The sequence below is a fragment of the Hypanus sabinus genome, chromosome 7 (genome assembly GCF_030144855.1).
Source record: "Hypanus sabinus isolate sHypSab1 chromosome 7, sHypSab1.hap1, whole genome shotgun sequence".
Lineage (NCBI taxonomy): Eukaryota > Metazoa > Chordata > Chondrichthyes > Myliobatiformes > Dasyatidae > Hypanus > Hypanus sabinus.
The window spans coordinates 72,534,531-72,552,734 of NC_082712.1; the positions used below are offsets into that span (position 1 = coordinate 72,534,531).

At 35.6% G+C, this 18,204-nt stretch overlaps 1 protein-coding gene across 1 annotated transcript in view; it reads right to left on the reverse strand.

The window, feature by feature from the left end:
- Positions 1–18,204, reverse strand: part of dnah6 (dynein, axonemal, heavy chain 6) — a 351,317-nt gene that overhangs the window by 30,679 nt on the left and 302,434 nt on the right. The window contains exons 69-72 of the mRNA XM_059974878.1: positions 17,635–17,754; positions 8,771–8,892; positions 3,425–3,554; positions 1,058–1,185 (exon numbers count right to left, since the gene is read on the reverse strand). Of these exons, the coding sequence (XP_059830861.1) occupies positions 1,058–1,185; positions 3,425–3,554; positions 8,771–8,892; positions 17,635–17,754 (500 nt within the window). The remainder of the gene's footprint in view (positions 1–1,057; positions 1,186–3,424; positions 3,555–8,770; positions 8,893–17,634; positions 17,755–18,204) is intronic.

Here is an 18,204-nt window from a genome sequence, read left to right on the forward strand (position 1 = left end):
ACACGATACTCTGTGTAATCTAACCATTGTTTTATGGGGCCACAATAGGACATCCCAACTGTTACTTCCAGTGGCTTAGCCTAGGAAGGTCAACAGATCATATGTCTTCTTCATGAACATATCCACCTCAAGGATACCCACACAGACTTTTGTGGTGTGGTTTTGTTGGAGTCCACATCCTTCCAATATAAAATGGATGTCATATCCATCAGCAGACATTTATTGGAGTCAAAAGTAATAAACTGTTGGTTGAATTCTCAGATTCACTGCAGAAAAGCAGCGTCTTTGAAAGTAAAGGTGCAACAGTGAAAGCCCAGACTATAATCATGCAGTCTCAGCTTACTATTACGGAAGTTCATACAGCTACCATCATGGTTCTGGACACTACTACTTCAAGGGAATTCCAGAGTATCTGATAGATAATCTGACATTATCCTTGGAGATACTAGTAGCTCTACGGAGTATGAATAGACTCCTACTGTTCTGTGAATAGACTCTTTCTGATCAAGGTAGCAATATCCGTACTTCTATCTTTACTAATAAACTGCAAATAATAAGTCATGAGAGACCACAAGAAAAAATAGATACTTAACACAACAAGGTAACTGAAGGCTAAGAGCTATTGGTTGAGGCTAGCTGACTGAATGGGTATACAAAGGACTGTGGATGAGAGCTGGGTTTAAATAGGCTGCAGGTGATGAGTTGGAAATGAGTAGCAGGTGACTCCTGTTAGCTGGGTGAAGGCTGGGAGGTTCCTGCCTGTGCAGATCTGACAGTAACTGAAATATTAGAATTATCAAAAATATTGATTTTATATGTTCTTCATATTAAATAAGCATTTTTCTTTTGGTGTTAACAATATTTGATGCTGTCCATTTGACAATATACATAGCCACAACAAATTTAGTAAAACTAATGAAGACTCCAACAACTAATTTAAGGTAAGGATACTAAGTCAAAATTAATTCAGTCATCATGTCCATAGCAAAAAGCTGCAAGACAATTTCACACTATAATTTGCAAGTGAGAAAGTGACAGTACTGAAAGCATTACTCACTTTTAGTACGGCCAGGAGACTATTAAAGCGATCAACTTCTTGTCCTAGTACGGTGGTTAATGAATTCAAGCGTCCTTTCTGATCTCTAACAAATAGTGATTCAGTTGCATCTTCAAGGTCAAGATTAACTGAAATAAACATTTGGAGAAAAGGAATACAATTTTGTCATTAGACTTGTAGGCAATTTTGAATTTCCTTGTGATATCTTGAATTTCACGAATTGACATTATCTTTCTCCTCTGTCCTCTATTCACACTTATATCCTTCAGACAAAACACTCAACATTTTAGGAACACTTCTTCCCCTCTGCCATTGGATTTCTGTATGGTCCATGCACCCATGAAGATAAACTCACTATTCTTCTTGTGGAGTATTTACTTCTTTATTTTTTATTGTATGGTAATTTGTTATGCGGGCATGGTGCTGTTACCACAAACAACAAATCTCATGACTAATGTCAGTGAAAATAAATCCAATTCCGATGAACAAGTCACCATAAATCTCTCTCCTGACACCATTACATTCATTTGTGTAATGTATTCATTGTTGGTCTCTACCTAATGAAGGACATTCCCTTTGTTCTTTCCACACCACCTCCACACCTGTCTTTTCCTCTGCTATTTAAAATCTGCTTGATCTCTAATTTTTACTGGCACTTTAGAAAGCGCTGCTTACCTGAAACATTACCTTTGTTTCCCTCTTCAAAGGTGTTGCTTAACCTGCCTAATATTTCAAGAATTTTCTGTTTTTATCTTGTTTATTCTTATTTGGGTCCATACACCAAATCTGCATACAGTAGTCCAAACACACACTCACAAAGGTGATGTAGTCTCAGTAAAACTTTATTTTGTACTCCAATCACATCATTATGGCCAATTTGCCTGTTAATTGCTTGCTGTACCTGCAGTTATTCTGTTAGATCTACATTACATTTGGCATTTCACAAAGAGTACATCTAAATCTATTATTACTCCACTGTTTTCTAGCTTCTCACTTTTTAAATTAAAAATATTCTGTTATTCTTTTATTCACACCAGAATATTTAATGTCACATTTTTCTATGGTATACATGACTTGACACTTTTGCCCACACACAAACTTAATCTACATAATATAATGTTAATGGTTCACGAATCCTCCTCACAGCTCAGTTTCCCGCTGGCTTTGTATTATCACTGTTCTTAAAGACATTACACTATGTTTTCTTCTTAGGCTACATCCACACTAGACCGGATAATTTTGAAAATGCAAGTTTCGCGTAAAAACGATAGGCGTCCACACTATGCATTTTTAAAAATATCTCTGTCCACATTGAAACGGAGATTTCAACAAATCTCCTCCAACTGCGCATGCGCAGGACACATCTACCGAAAACAAGCGACATGTTTGGTGTTGAATCTCGATGTGAAAGTGTGCGGTTGTGCAGTTACAGACTAGAAAAACTTAAAATGACGGGCAGCTGTTGGTTCTCGTACAGGAGAACTTAGAAGTAAAAAAAACAAATACTGGAGCATAGGGCAGCAACCAACAGGGAGTTCACGGGCAGTATGACCTGGCTGACGATGAACATTGAAAAACTGACTAACTCTGTTGCATTAATAAAGGACCTTGTTAAATGTATAAAACATGTCTGCATCAGTGTTATCTTGTATTTCCATACAATGTTACATTAGGCTGTTACATATCTATTGTCAGAGAAGTACTTGCATAAATAGGTAAAACCGCCTTCATACGAGCAAGGACAGAAAACAGAGCAAAGTGAGTATACTTATTTATTCAGTAAGTTATGGGTCAAAGTATTTGGTGAATACATTTCTAACTTTTCTGGCTTCAGTCTCGTTGCCATCTGTTCTGAAATTGTTAGGTTGCGTTCAAGAAAACAATGAAATAGCGTGCTGCCGTCTGACAGCGTTTTCAGATTTCTCCGGTTACCCCATCCACACTGCTCCGGCCAATCTGGTGTTTTCAAAAATACACACTTTGGAGAGCGTTTCTGAAAAGCTCCAGTTTCGGGGGATGAAAACGTCATTTTAGTGTGGACAGAGGGTATAAACGAAGAGAAAAAGCTTTGGTTACGGATTTATCTGGTGTAGTGTGGACGTAGATTTAGTCAGTAATAAGGATTGTGAGTGATTAAAGGCCAATGAATAATACCGGTGACATCTACTGTTAATTAGCAACCAATCTAAAACTGATCAGTTCAGACAATTTAACGGTCTGCTAATCTTCCATCCTTGCTGATATGTTACCCTTGAACCAATAAACAGGTAAATGGATTGGAGCTGATAGGCATTTGCATGTGGGCTAAACAGCCTGTTCCAAATGGCTAACAGGTTAGCTGGTATGAAAAATATTAAATGTGTTTACCTGGAAGTTTTGAGAGAATAGAATCTGCTAATTCATTAACAATTTCATCACTGCTTTTGCCAGCTCCACGTGCAATGACATTGGGCTGTACTTCAAGAACTGTCAGTATCATGTTGTTGGTTTCCTTGCGCTGGAATAAGTGGTGAACAGACATTAAAATAATTTTTGAATACTTCCACTCAAAACTGGTTTAAGTTCTAAAAAAGAAAGCTTAACTTAACTTTAATGAATTGTTTCATGGAGGAAAATCAATAACACAATTTATTTGAAGATAGTAAATTTAAGCAAGTAAAAATTCTACTATACAATTATTTAGTATTTATTCTAGTGCTACCATACATCAGAACCAAATAACCTAATCCAACTTGATTAATATTTGACTTTTCATTTTCATATATTTCTTTTTTATTTGTGTATTATATTTCTTTTTTCAATAGGAATTGCTTCATGCTCAAAAGCTACTTATCCTAGAATAGTCCATTTTTGAGCAAACTATTGTCTGTAACAAGTTTTGTAATCATTCTTCACTTTAACACTACCTGTTACCAATTCATTGATTGAAGAAGATCATCACATATATAACCATATAACAATTACAACAGGGAAACAGGCCATCTTGGCCCTTCTAGTCCGTGCCAACGCTTACACTCACCTAGTCCCACTGGCCCGCACTCAGCCCATGACCCTCCATTCCTTTCCTGTCCATATACCTATCCAATTTTACTTTAAATGACAATACCAAACCTGCCTCTACCACTTCTACTGGAAGCTCATTCCACACAGCTACCGCTCTCTGAGTAAAGAAATTCCCCCTTGTGTTACCCTTAAACTTTTACCCCCTAATTCTCAAATCATGTTCTCTTGTTTGAATCTCCCCTACTCTCAATGGAAATGCCTATCCACGTCAACTTGCTCTATCCCCCTCATTATTTTAAATACCTCTATCAAGTCCCCCCTCAACCTTCTATGCTCCAAAGAATAAAGACCTAACTTGTCCAGCCTTTCCCTGTAACTTAGGTGCCGAAACCCAGGTAACATTCTAGTAAACCTTCTCTGTTTTGTTGATATCTTTCCTACAATTCAGTGACCAGAACTGTACACAATGCTCCAAATTTGGCCTTACCAATGCCTTGTACAATTTTAACATTATATCCCAACTCCTATACTCAATGCTCTGATTTATAAAGGCCAACATACCAAAAGCTTTCTTCACCACCCTATCCACATGAGATTCCACCTTCAGGGAACTATGCACCGTTATTCCTAGATCACTCTGTTCTACTGCATTCTTCAATGCCCTACCATTTACCATGTAAGTCCTATTTGGATTATTCCTACCAAAATGAGGCACCTCACACTTATCAGCATTAAACTCCATCTACCATCTTTCAGCCCACTCTTCTAACTGGCCTAAATCTCTCTGCAAGCTTTGAAAACCTACTTCATTATCCACAACGCCTCCTACCTGAGTATCATCTGCATACTTACTAATCCAATTTACCACCCCATCATCCAGATCATTAATGTATATGACAAACAACATTGGACACAATACAGATCTCTGAGGCACACCACTAGTCACCGGCCTCCAACCTGACAAACAGCTATCCACCACTACTCTCTGGCATCTCCCATCTAGCCACTGTTGAATCCATTTTACTACTTCAATATTAATACCTAACAATTGAACCTTCCTAACTAACCTTCCGTGCGGAACCTTGTCAAAGGCCTTACTGAAGTCCATATAGACAACATCCACTGCTTTACCCTCGTCAACTTTCCTCATAACCTCTTCAAAAAATTCAGTAAGATTTGTCAAAAATGACCTTTTACACACAAATCCATGCTGACTATTCCTAATCAGACCCTGTCTATCCAGATAATTATATATACACCATCTCTAAGAATACTTTCCATTAATTTACCCACCACTGACATCAAACTGACAGGCCTATAATTGCTAGGTTTACTCTTAGAACCCTTTTTCAACAATGGAACCACATGAGCAATATGCCAATCTTCCAGCACCATCCCCGTTTCTAATGACATTTGAAACATTTCTGTCAGAGCCCCTGCTATTTCTACACCAACTTCCCTCAAGGTCCTAGGGAATCCTGTCAGGACCTGGAGATTTATCCACTTTTATATTCCTTAAAAGCGCCAGTACTTCCTCCTCTTTAATTGTCATAGTTTCCAGAACTTCCCTACTTGTTTCCCTTACCTTACACAACTCAATATCCTTCTCCTTAGTGAATACCGAAGAAAAGAAATAGTTCAAAATCTCCCCCATCTCTTTCGGCTCCACACATAGCTGTCCACTCTGATTCTCTAAGGGGCCAATTTTATCCCTCACTATCCTTTTGCTATTAATATAACTGTAGAAACCCTTCTGATTTATTTTCACCTTACTTGCCAAAGCAACCTCGTATCTTAGCTTTTCTAATTTCTTTCTTAAGATTCTTTTTACATTCTTTATATTCCTCAATTACTCCATGCTGCCTATATTTATTGTAGAGGTCCCTCTTTTTCCGAACCAAGTTTCCAATATCCCTTGAAAACCATGGTGCTCTCAAACTTTTAACCTTTCCTTTCAACCTAACAGGAACATAAAGATTCTGTACCTCAAAATTTCACCTTTAAATGACCTCCATTTCTCTATTACATCCTTCCCATAAAGCAAATTGTCCCAATCCACTCCTAAATCCTTACGCATCTCCTCAAAGTTAGCCTTTTTCCAATCAAGAATCTCAACCCTGAGTCCAGTCCTATCCTTCTCCATAATTATATTGAAACTAATGGTATTGTGATCACTGGACCCGAAGTGCTCCCCAACACATACGTCCGTCACCTGACCTATCTTATTCCCTAACAGGAGATCCAACACTGCCCCTTCTCTAGTCAGTACCTCTATGTATTGCTGCTAAAAACTATCCTGCACACATTTTACAAACACCAAACCATCCAGCCCTTTTACAGAATGGGCTTCCCAGTCTATGTGTGGAAAATTAAAATCTCCCACAATCACAACCTTGTGCTTACTATAAATATTTGCTATCTCCTTGCAAATTTGTTCCTTCAATTCTCGCTCCCCATTAGTTGGTCTATAATACATTCCTATAAGTGTTATTACACCTTTCCCATTCCTCAATTCCACCCAAATAATCTCCCTAGATGAGCCCTCTAATCTATCCTGCTGTAATATTTTCTCGGACAAGCAATGCAACACCTCCTCTTCTTGCCCCCCCCCCCGCTCTATCATACCGCTCTATCGTACCACGACCTCTGGCTCCCCACCCTCCCACTTCAGGATATCTTGGACGTGATCAGAAACATCCCGAACCCTGGCACCAGGGAGGCAAACTACCATCCAGGTCACCTGATCACGTCCACAGAATGGCCTATCTGACCCCCTATCGAGTCCCCTATTACTACTTCCTTCCTCTTCCTACCCTTCTTTATTATAATTATTTATAATTTATTTATAATTATAATTATTTGTAATTATATTTATTTATTATTTGTTTATAATTATAAATCCTTAGAAAAAATATCAAAACTACATATTCTTTACACTCATTTCTACAATTATAGAGTATTGTATTCTGTTTCACCTCATGCAATAAAGCCTCGCATCATACCATGTTATACCACCACCAGAAGGACTACAGCCATTTAAGATAGTGGCTTATTCAAAATTGTCTAATGTCATTTCCAGTATAAATGTGTAAAGGAGAATAAAATAATTGCTACTTTGGATCTGATACAGCTAAAAAAACAATAAACGTATATCTGTAAGATAGATTATATACATAGATTGATTGCATGTCCATAACATGCTGTTAGGCATAGGCATACATGAGGTGACTCTGACAGGAATTGATAAAGTAGTGGTGCTAGGAAGTGGGGGAGGGTGTGGGGTTAGTGGATAAAGGTACCAATCAGCCTTACTGCTTGGGGAAAGTAACTATTTTTGAGTCTGGTGCTCCTAGTATGGATGCTACGTAGCCTCCTCCCTGATGGAAGTGGGATAAGGAGTCCATGAGCAGGGTGAGTGGGGTCCTTCATGATGTGACTACCCTTTCCCGACACCTTTCTGTATCTATGTTGTTGATGGCTCCCAATTAAAGTGACAATATGCAATAGTAGATAGAATAACTGCCTTATGAATGGGTAGCAACACATTATTTTGACTGGTGCTGCCCTTTTATCATTTCATGTTTATTTTACAATATGAAATAATACTGAGATTATTTTATTATACAGAAGATTGGGTAACTAGCAGAAGGCAAAAAGGGGGAATAAAGGGGGCCTTTACTAGCTGGCTGGCAGTGACTAATGGTGTTCCACAGTGGTGAGTGTTGGATCCGCTATGTTATATGTTAAGGATATAGATGATGGAATTGTTGGATTGTGACCAAACTTGTGGCGGATACAAGCATAAGTGGAGGGCCAGGAAGTGTTGAGTAAACAGGGAGTCTGCAGGAGGCTTGGACAGATTAGGGAAATGGGCAAAGAAGTGGCAGATGGAATACAATGTTGGAAAACATATGGCTATGCACTTTGTAAGAAGGAATAAAGGCATACATTATTTTCTAAATGGGGAGAGGATTCAGGTATAAAAGGTGCAAAGGGAGTTGGTAGTCCTAGTGCAAGATTTTTTAAAAGTTAATTTACTACTTGAGACAGTAGTAAGTTAGACAAATACAATATTAGCATTAATTTTGAGAGGACTAAAATATAAAAGCTAGAATGTAATGCTGTGTTTTATAAGGCATTGGTCAGACCACATGTGGAGTACTGCAAGCAGTTTTGGGCTGCTTATCTAAAAGATGAGCTTGTATTGAAGGGGATCCAGAAGAGGTTCATGAGAATAATCCTGTGTATGAAAGGGTTAACATATGAGGAACTTTTGATGGTTCTGGGTCTTTATTCACTGGAATTTAGAACAATGAGGGGGGCATCTCATTGAAATCTATGGAATATTGAAAGACTTAGATAGACATGGAGAGGACATTTCCTATAGTGGGAGAGTCTAGGACCAAATGGTATGGCCTCAGAGTGGATGGACATCCCTTTAGAATGGAGGTGAGGAATTCCCTTAGCCAGAGGCTAGTGAATCTGTGGAATTCATTGCCACAGACGGTTGTGGAAGACAAGTCATTGGGATATCTAAACCAGAGATTGATGGGTTCTTGATTAGTAAGTGTGTCAAAAATTACAGGGAGTAGGCAGGAGAATGGGGTTGAGATAGAGTATAAACCAGCCATGACTGAATGGTGAAGCAGAATCGATGGGCCAGATGACTTAATTCTGTTCCTACGTCTTATGGTTTTACTTAATACAAACCTGGAAAGCTAAATTAGCATTTTCATGCATTCCAAATATTTCTGGGTCATCAATAAAGGGAAGGCCTTCAACGTACTCTTTCAGCGCCTGCAAGCTGTCTACATCAGGACTGTAGTAAATTCCTGAAAAAATTTGAAGAATTGTGTTCTGTGAAAATAGATAGTTCTACAGCTACAAATGACTGAGATTATTATTGTATACTGGTAAAATACTGAGATGCTTCAGAATTCCTCCAATGATGAAGCAATGCAAACACTATTCAGGAGTTTGCACAATGCTGATATGTGCCTACAAAGATATAGATAAATTCTGATATGGATTTTTCCTAGTTTTCACCTTAAATTCAAAAGAACCTCCAGTATAATCAAGTGACATAATCAAGATGACACAATCTGTAATTAAGTTTTTAATGTGAAATGAAAAAAAAATTTCATGAAGTTTGGATAGAAAGTTATGAACAAGATTATAAAAAAACAAGCAAAACAGTCTCAATATCCATTATGTTTTGAAATAACTGAAGAATCACAGACTATACAGAAAAGTGGTCAAACAATTACTAAGTAATTATGGCCTTATAAGCTATGAAAACTCACTTACACTTCATTAAACACATAATAACTTTTATTCTGTCACAGTTTCTACATTCACCAAAAGAATATTTTGAAAAAGATGTTCAGTCCATTTCTTTCATCTGATGGCTTGTATTGTTATCATGTACTATGGACTGTCATAAAAATCCACCATCTTTACTAATATCCTTTAGAAAAGGAAATCCACCATGCTTAACTAGTATGATATTTGTTCTATATGTAAAAGTGATTGTCAACAATCATTGCTATATGAGGTCTCTACAAGAGTAAGATTAGTGACCAAAAGCATTCTCTGTTGTTTTATTTTTTAATTATTATTGAAAATCAACAAAAAAGATACATTGTCAATGTCATTATGTACAATGAAGAATTAAATTAGCAAATAACTTATTAACAAAGCTAAGCAATATATCAATAATAATAAGAAAAAATAAAGTGTTAAGAATATCTTTTGAAAGAAAAAAAGGAAAAAAATGAACCCCGACTAACTAAGAAAAAAAACCCTACTAACTGAAAAAAACCATTGGGAACACAACCCCAGAGCTATACATCATACAAGCTTCCAGAAAAAGAAAAACATCAATCTATCAACTCAAATCCATTTAAAGAAAAATCCGAAGGAAACCATATTAATTAAATCAAATCAGAAGATAGTAGAGGGCAAATGAACCCCTCCCCACTTTTCTCAAAATCAAATCGAGGATCAAAAGTTCAACTTCTGATTTTCTCCAAACTAAAACATAACATCACCTGAGAGAACCATTGTATCAAAGTAGGAGCAGAAGCATCTTTCCATTTCAACAAAATAGCCCTTCTGGCCAATAATGTAACAAATGCAATTACATGTTGGTCTGATGGAGAAATACTATGAATATATTGAGGGATTATACCAAATAAAACTGTCAATTTATTAGGTTGTAAATTAATTTTTAAAACTTCAGAAATTGTAGAGAAAATAGACTTCCAAAAATGTTTCAATACAGAACACGACCAAAACATATGTGTCAATGTGGCTGTCTAGGTTTTACATCTATCACACTGATTATCAACTTTAGGAAACATTTTAGACAGTCTCTCCTTTGTTAAATAGTAACGATGTACAATTTTAAATTGAATTAAAGAGTGACTTGCACAGATCGAAGAAGCGTTAACCAACTTCAAAATCCGCAACCAATTTTCTGTTATCAAGGTCATGTTAAACTCTCTCTCCCAATCTTGCTTAATCTTAAGTGAAGGATAATTGTGCTGTTGTAACAATAAATTATAAATTTTCCCAATAAAAACCTTCACTGAGGATTTATTTTTAAAATAATATCTAACAGGTCAGAATCCTGTATATATGGAAAATTACTTAAATATTCTTGTAAGAAGTGTCTGACCTGAAGATACTGCAGGAAATGTGAATACGAGAGAGAGTATTTAGTTACTAATTTCTCAAAAGACATCAATCGGCCATCTTGGAACAGATCCATGAAGGAATAAACTCCTTTATTCCTCCAAAGAAGAAAGGTAGGATCACTTAATGAAGATTTAAATAAATAATTTTGATAAATTAAACTAAAAAGTTTAAAATTTTTGAGATTAAAAAAATTATGAAACTGGAACCAAATTCGTAATGACTGTTTTATCACAGGGTATAAAATTAAATTAGTAATTTTGGTCAGTTGTACGGGAAGAGAAGATCCTAATAATGAGGTTAAGTTAAACTGTTTCAGAGCATTCATTTCCAGATCAGCTCAAGGTGGTTGTTCATTTCTATCAGCCCAATATAACCAAAAACACATATAACGTATATTAACAGCCCAAAACTACATTCTTAAATTAGGCAAAGCAAGACCTCCAACTTTTTTTAATTTTTGTAAATGATATTTATCAATTCTTGGTCTTTTATTATTCCAAACAAAAGATGAAATAAAAGAGTCAACCTGATCAAAAAACTTATTATTTAAAAAAGGGATATTTTGAAATACATATAAAAATTTTGGTAAAATCATCACTTTAACTTTAACATGAATTTGGCCTGCTAACAAAAGTGTAAGTGGATTCAATCTACAAAATAATTGCTTCATAAAATCTACAAAAGGAACCAAATTAGCTTTATAAAGGTCTTTATCATTTTTAGTAATAATACCTAAATATTTAAATGAGTCCATAACTCTGAAAGGAATGTCATTAAATAAGTATTAAACCATTAAATAAGTATTTCCATTCAACTCTGTCAAATGCCTTTTCAGCATCAAGAGAGACAACACATTGGGGAGACTTAGAAAAGGATGAATATATAACATTAGAGAAGGAATAACGGCCTTTTACAAAACCTGTTTGGTCGTGAGAGATAATTTTAGCTAGTATATTCTCTAGCCAATTAGCAATTATTTTTGAAAGAATTTTAGCATCCACATTTAATAATGAAATCGGTCTATATGAAGCACAGTCAGCAGAGTCTTTATCTTTCTTAAGGATTAAAGAAATAGAAGCTTCATAAAATGTGGGAGGTAACCCTCCTATCAAAAAAGAATCTTTAAGCATTTCCAACATATATGAAGAAAGCGATTTTTCGATATTAATATCTTCAAAATTACATGGTAAACTCCTTTACAAATTTTTAAAATTTGTCTTTTAGCTCGAGCTGCTTTTAATTGAGATGCTAATAGCTTATTATTTTTATTTCCACATAAAATTGACTTTACAATTTAAGCTAATTTCTTTCAATAGGATGTTAATAATAAATTAAATTGTGATTGGAGTTCAACTCATTGTTTGAATAAACCAATGTTAGCAGAGATTGCATAAATATTATCCAAGTCTTTAATTTGTTTGGAAATCTTATCTAAATCTATTTTTGTCTGTTTCTTAAGCTTAGCTAAACAGGAAATTATCTGACCACGCAAATATGTTTTAAATGTATCCCATATAATCAATTTCAACAGATCTCCCATATTATTAAAAAGAAAAAGATCTTTTATCTGAGTCTCAATAAATTTGATAAAAGTCCGAATTCTGTAATAAATTTTCTGGAAAATGCCAAGGCAAATTTGCAATAACGACATCATTCACTTCAAAAGTGACATCATTCAATTCAAAAGCTAAGCTTAAAGGCGCATGATCCGAGACAACTATAGCATCATATTCACATTTCTGGACTTTGGACAAAAATCGGGGATCAGTATAAAATAATCGATTCTTGAATATCTTTTTGTGAACATGTGAAAAATAATAATCTCTATCATTAGGATGTGAATGTCTCCAAATTTAAACCAGGCCAAAATCAATTTAAAAAAGAGTTAATAAGTGATGCAGAACAACTCCGAAGCTGCTGATTGGTTGAACTCTTGTCAAAGGATTTAAACAACAGTTGAAATCACTACTCATTAATAACATATATTCATTTAAATCTGGCAATAAAGCAAATTCATTTTTTAAAAGAAAGAAGGATCATCTATATTAGGTCCATATAGATTAACCAGAACAATTTTTCTATTACAAATTGTTCCTTTAACAATTAAAAATCTACCATTAATATCTGACACAATGTCTTCTTGGATGAATAAAATATTAGATTTAATAAAAATAGATACTCCCTTTGTTTTATTTTGACAAGTAGTGTGAAATTGAAGGCCCTTCCACATTTAAAAAAATCTATTTTGATTGCCCATTTTGATATGCGTTTTTTGAGCAAAAATTATATCGGGTTGGAATCAATTAATGATTTTAAAAGTCTTCTTTTGCTTAATAGGATGATTCCAACCATGTACATTCCAAATTACAACGTTTATCTGTTTAGTCACCATTAAAAAAATTATTTTATTTAACACATAAATACACACATACCAGCGTAGGCTAATCAAAACTGGCGGTAATAACTTTAACCATATACAAAACATGCATGTTCCGGAACTCTGTAATGGGAAAAATACAAAAAAGAAAACTAAACTTAATCCTGCAGTTAATCCTATAACTCACAACTAACCCCAAACCTCCCACTACCCCAAAAAGCCCGAAATTCAGCAAAAAAAAGCCAAAATGCGTTCCCATAGAGTAAAAAAGAGAGAGACTCCATGTGCTGCCCATTTTATAATAGTGATTTTAAAAGCTTTCCTTAATTCCTCCCCCCCACAGTTACAAAAAAAACCATATGGCCCTAAAATAGAAAAGCCCTGCAGAGGAAAAAAAATGTTTTGCTAAATCTAAAAAGCCAAACACTACAGAACAACACACCACCATATCAAGTCATGTTAACTGGTTCTTCTGCCCACTTACAGGCCTTGCTTCTAACTAATATATATGCAATTTAAATATCAATTTACTTTGATGTCTTCCATTGATTCACAGAGTATTATTGTTCAGGAACAATGGACACTGGTGAGGCTGAATAATCATTAAAACATGGAATGGATTCCCAGCAGAAACGGCTAATACAAGAGGGCACAATTTTACGGTGATTAGAGGAAGGTATAGGGATCTCAGAGATGTTTTTTTTCAGTCATAGACCAGTGGGTACATGGAAAGATCTGCTATGGGTAGTCATAGAGGCAGACACAGTAAGGACTTTTGAGAGACTCCTAGATAGGCTCATAATGAAAGACGAATGGAATTCTCTACAGGACGGAAGCATTAGATTGATCATGGAGAAGATTGAAAGGTGAGCAGGACACCTTGGCCAAACGGCTTGTACTGTGCAGTATTGCTCTACAACATCTGGCTTCCTATATCCAGCATAAAAGTTCAGAGAAAAAAATGTTCATACTTAATCCTTAAAAAACCAGCTGGAGAATGCAGAAACAATCTCCAAAAATGCCAAAACAATAAATTAAACAAAGAGAAAAATGCCTATGTAATCTCTGATGAAGTAAAATCAGCACCATTTTCCATTTAACTTGCGCCCCCAATGAAAAACCGTTTTTAGAAAAAAAACTAAGTATCTATCTACTAAGCACTCCCAACTATCTATCTATCTATATATATAAGAAAAAGTCCTTATGAACTATGAAAACTATCACTTAATTAATGGAAAAAAAGGAGGATAAAAAGAAATAGTCAAACAATCTGTCCGTTGTGTTAATTCGCTCAGTAACCAAACAGATTTTGGAAAAGTCGTTCATCATTCACATCAAAATGTTCACATCTTCTTTAAATGATTGATCGATCAAAGGACATCTTAAGCAAATCAGAAATCTTCAAAGCTTATCATCTTTCTAAAATAAAAATTATTCAGCAGACCTAAAACCATTCAAACCTCGGCTACAAGCGAAATACAGTTAACATAGTCCAATGCCTCTTTGGGGTCCAGATAAACACATGGAGTCAAATCTTTGGGAAACAATTTTAATCGGGCTGGATATTGAATTGATGGGAATAGTCCCTTATCATAGGCTATCTTCATGGTTGGAACAAATTTAGACAGCAGGTCCATAACTTCCCGTGGATAATCTTCATAAAAACGAATCTTGGAACCCTTAAATTTAAAAACTCTGTTTCCTTGCATATTTTATGATTTGGTCTTTAACTTTGAAATGAAGGAAGCAGACCAAAACTGACCTTGGTTTATTCGGATCCCGAGATTTCGAAGTGAAAATTCTATCCACTCTTTCGATATCGGGAGGTTGAGGTAAAATATCCAGAAACAGAGATTGAAACAAGTTAGCAAAATAGTCCAATAAATCCCCACTCTCAGATCCTTCCTTCAGTCCAACAATTTGAATATTATGCTGATGAGATCTTGCTTCCAAATCGATAATCTTGTGCTGAGACTTCTCCAAGTGGTCTGAAATATCCACTATTTGACGCTTTGTCTCTTTAAGTTCAGAATTCAGGAAAATAATATTTTCCTGCACAAATTGAAAACTCTCGTAACGACTTAATCTCAGATGAGGTAGCATCAAGTTTTACCGTGTTGTTGTCTATTTTCCTGTTGAGAACCATCAATGAACATCCTAGATGCTCTGTCCAAGCCGGCATACGCTGATTTTTTTCCCCTTTCCATTGCTGGATTCAGGAAGCTGCTTTCCACTTCTTAAAGATGGTGACATAATAACAACTATTCCCCTCTAAGATCCGACAAATAAAAGTTAAAAATTCAAAGATTAAACTGGGGAAAAGGAAGAATTAGTTGCAGCCACATGAACTGTGTGTCACTCCACTAGACAGTAGGTGGAGTCTTCCTCTGATGTTACAATGTTTAAGATGTACCTTCTCTGAAGGTGATTGCCTCTGTGGAAGTAAGCCGCAGGAAGAATACTACCCCTCAGTATACTCTTATTTGATAAAATATCCTTGTATGTTTGAATTGTTGATTATTTTCAAGCTTCTTAGGAGTGAAAAGTACTGTGATACACTGTAGTGCCAGAACTGCTAAATGACATATTGCTCAATTGCTAAGTGCCAGAATTGCTTAGAAAAATAGAGGGCTGTGCGCTAGGGAAATTCTAGGCAATCTCTAGAATAGGTTACATAGTTGGCACAACATTGTGGGCTGAAGGGACTGTAATGTGCTGTAAATTTCTATAATCTATGTTCTATGATACTGTGATTTTGAATACTGAATGCTTGACATAATATGGTGACACATAGACATGTGCAAGAGACAACAAGCAAAGCAGTTCAAATACACATTGGAGTGGGTGACACTGTCAGAACAATTGGATTTCCAGGCAAGTAACTTTTTAAAGAATGTTGATTAGGCAAGAAAAAAGTTAACAAATACATTAGGTCTCATGAAAGTAAAGATGTTATTGTACTTTAGTAGTCACAAGGGAAGGGAGTTGTACTGTTTTGTGAAGCGTTCAAATGAGACTCTGGAAAATCTATTAGATGCAGTACATCCACACTGCAGTGTGGCTAGAAATGAAAAAGAAAATTGATGCTGGTTTGTTACACATAACAAAGTGAAGGAAGAATCACTTTATATTTCTTAGCAATCTGTTAAACCATAATCAATTTTTTGTCAATTTCAAGGGTTTTTGAGGTCCAAAATAAATGTTGGATTCATTTGGAAGAATGGTTTTACCCCTTTTTTAGACCCAGTTGTTCAGCTTAGATAATGGATCTTGATGAATTCTGGGTTCCTTCATTATATTTCTGCTGCTAGATGCACAGTATCAGAATTTATGCTCCATTATTTTGATGGAAAATGTTTACGAGGAACAATTATATTGTGAGTTCAGCATTCAGTTATTTTCCTATGCACTACTGAAATCTCAAGAGATACAGTTCAGTTTTTAAATTAATATATTTATGATATTAAAAATGCACAACTTATGGTCAAGTTGATAACAACACAATTTTTTCATTAAGGGACACAGACATTGCAGGTTGAATCTGCATTTCAATTGTCCATTCCTAATCATCCTTGAGAAGGTGGTGGTAAGCTGCCTTTGTGAATTATACAGTCACATTACTGCAGGGAGGGAATTTTAGAATGTTTATCCAGTGACAATAAAGGAAAAATGATATTTTTCCAAGTCAGGATAGTGTGTCGCTTGAAGGGCATTTCCAGGTGATTGTGTTCTCATGCAATTGCCTGTGCCCTACTAGGCACTAGAGGTTGTGTGTTTGGCAGTTGCTGACTAGGAAGTGTTATTAGTTACTACAGTGTATTCTGTAAATGCAACAAACAGCTGCCACTGTGTGTTAGTGGTTGAGTGAGTGAAAGGTTTCAGATGGGGTGCCTACCAAGCAGGTTCTATGTCCTGCATAGTGTCAAGCTTCTTGAGTGTTTTTAAAGATGAAGTAATTCAGGCAAGTGGAGAACATTCCACTCCTGACATGAGATGGCGGACATGCTTTGGAGAGCTAGTTGATGCCAGTTAACTTTCTAGTAAATGGTAACCCCTCCAAGATAGTGACAATGGAAATTCAGTGTTGATAATATTTTTGAATATCAAAGGCTCAATTTTCCGTTTTTGGACATTGTCATTGCATGACAGTTTTGTGATGCCAATATTACTTGACACAAGCCAACTTAAGCTTGGAGATTGTCCAGGTTATGCTGCAACTGTTTGTGATTGCTTCATTATCAGAGGATTCAAAAACTGTGCTGAACATTGTGGAATCATTAGCAAATATTCCTACTTCTGGCCTTTCAATTGAAGTATTTAATGAGGCAGCTGATGATAGTCAGCTATAGGACATTACCCTGAGGAACCCTTGCAAAGATTTCCTGTGGTTGACATGATTGGCCTCCATCACCATAATTTAATCTAAAATAGCATAAAATAAATAATAAAGTTATTATAATTTGTATAGATACATTATTAGTTCTAAATGTTCACTTGCCTGATAATGAATATTTATAGTCAGCTACTAAAATATTGGGCGAGAAGAATCGCTTTAAGATGGTACGCAGGCAGCGTTGGTCCCAAGCATCTGTAACTCGACCTCCATAAGTGATCTCACCTAAATAGGGGAATTAAAGCAATTAGACATTAGATGTTAGAACTTCCATGCAAATTAAAAACAAAATAACTCTTCTACATGGTCAATTATCTTCTACCATGCATGAATATTCTGGATGCAAAAAAAAAACATATCTTATTGCATAATTCATGTGGTCATGCAAATTAATGTAAAATTCTAAGTCAAAATAGCATACTGGAATAGATGTTGGAAATCTAAAATAAAAACAGAAACTCTGGAAAACATTCTGGTCAAGAGGCATCTTTGATGTGTGAAACAGAATTAACATCTCAAGTTGAAGCATTCTTATCAGAACCTTAAACAAGTTCTGATGATGGGCTACAATGCAACAATAATTGATTTCTGCCTCCATAGTTGCTACTAGGTATTTTTAACAATTTTTTGTTTGTTTTTCTATCACAGAAGACAGTTGATAAACTCTATATGAAT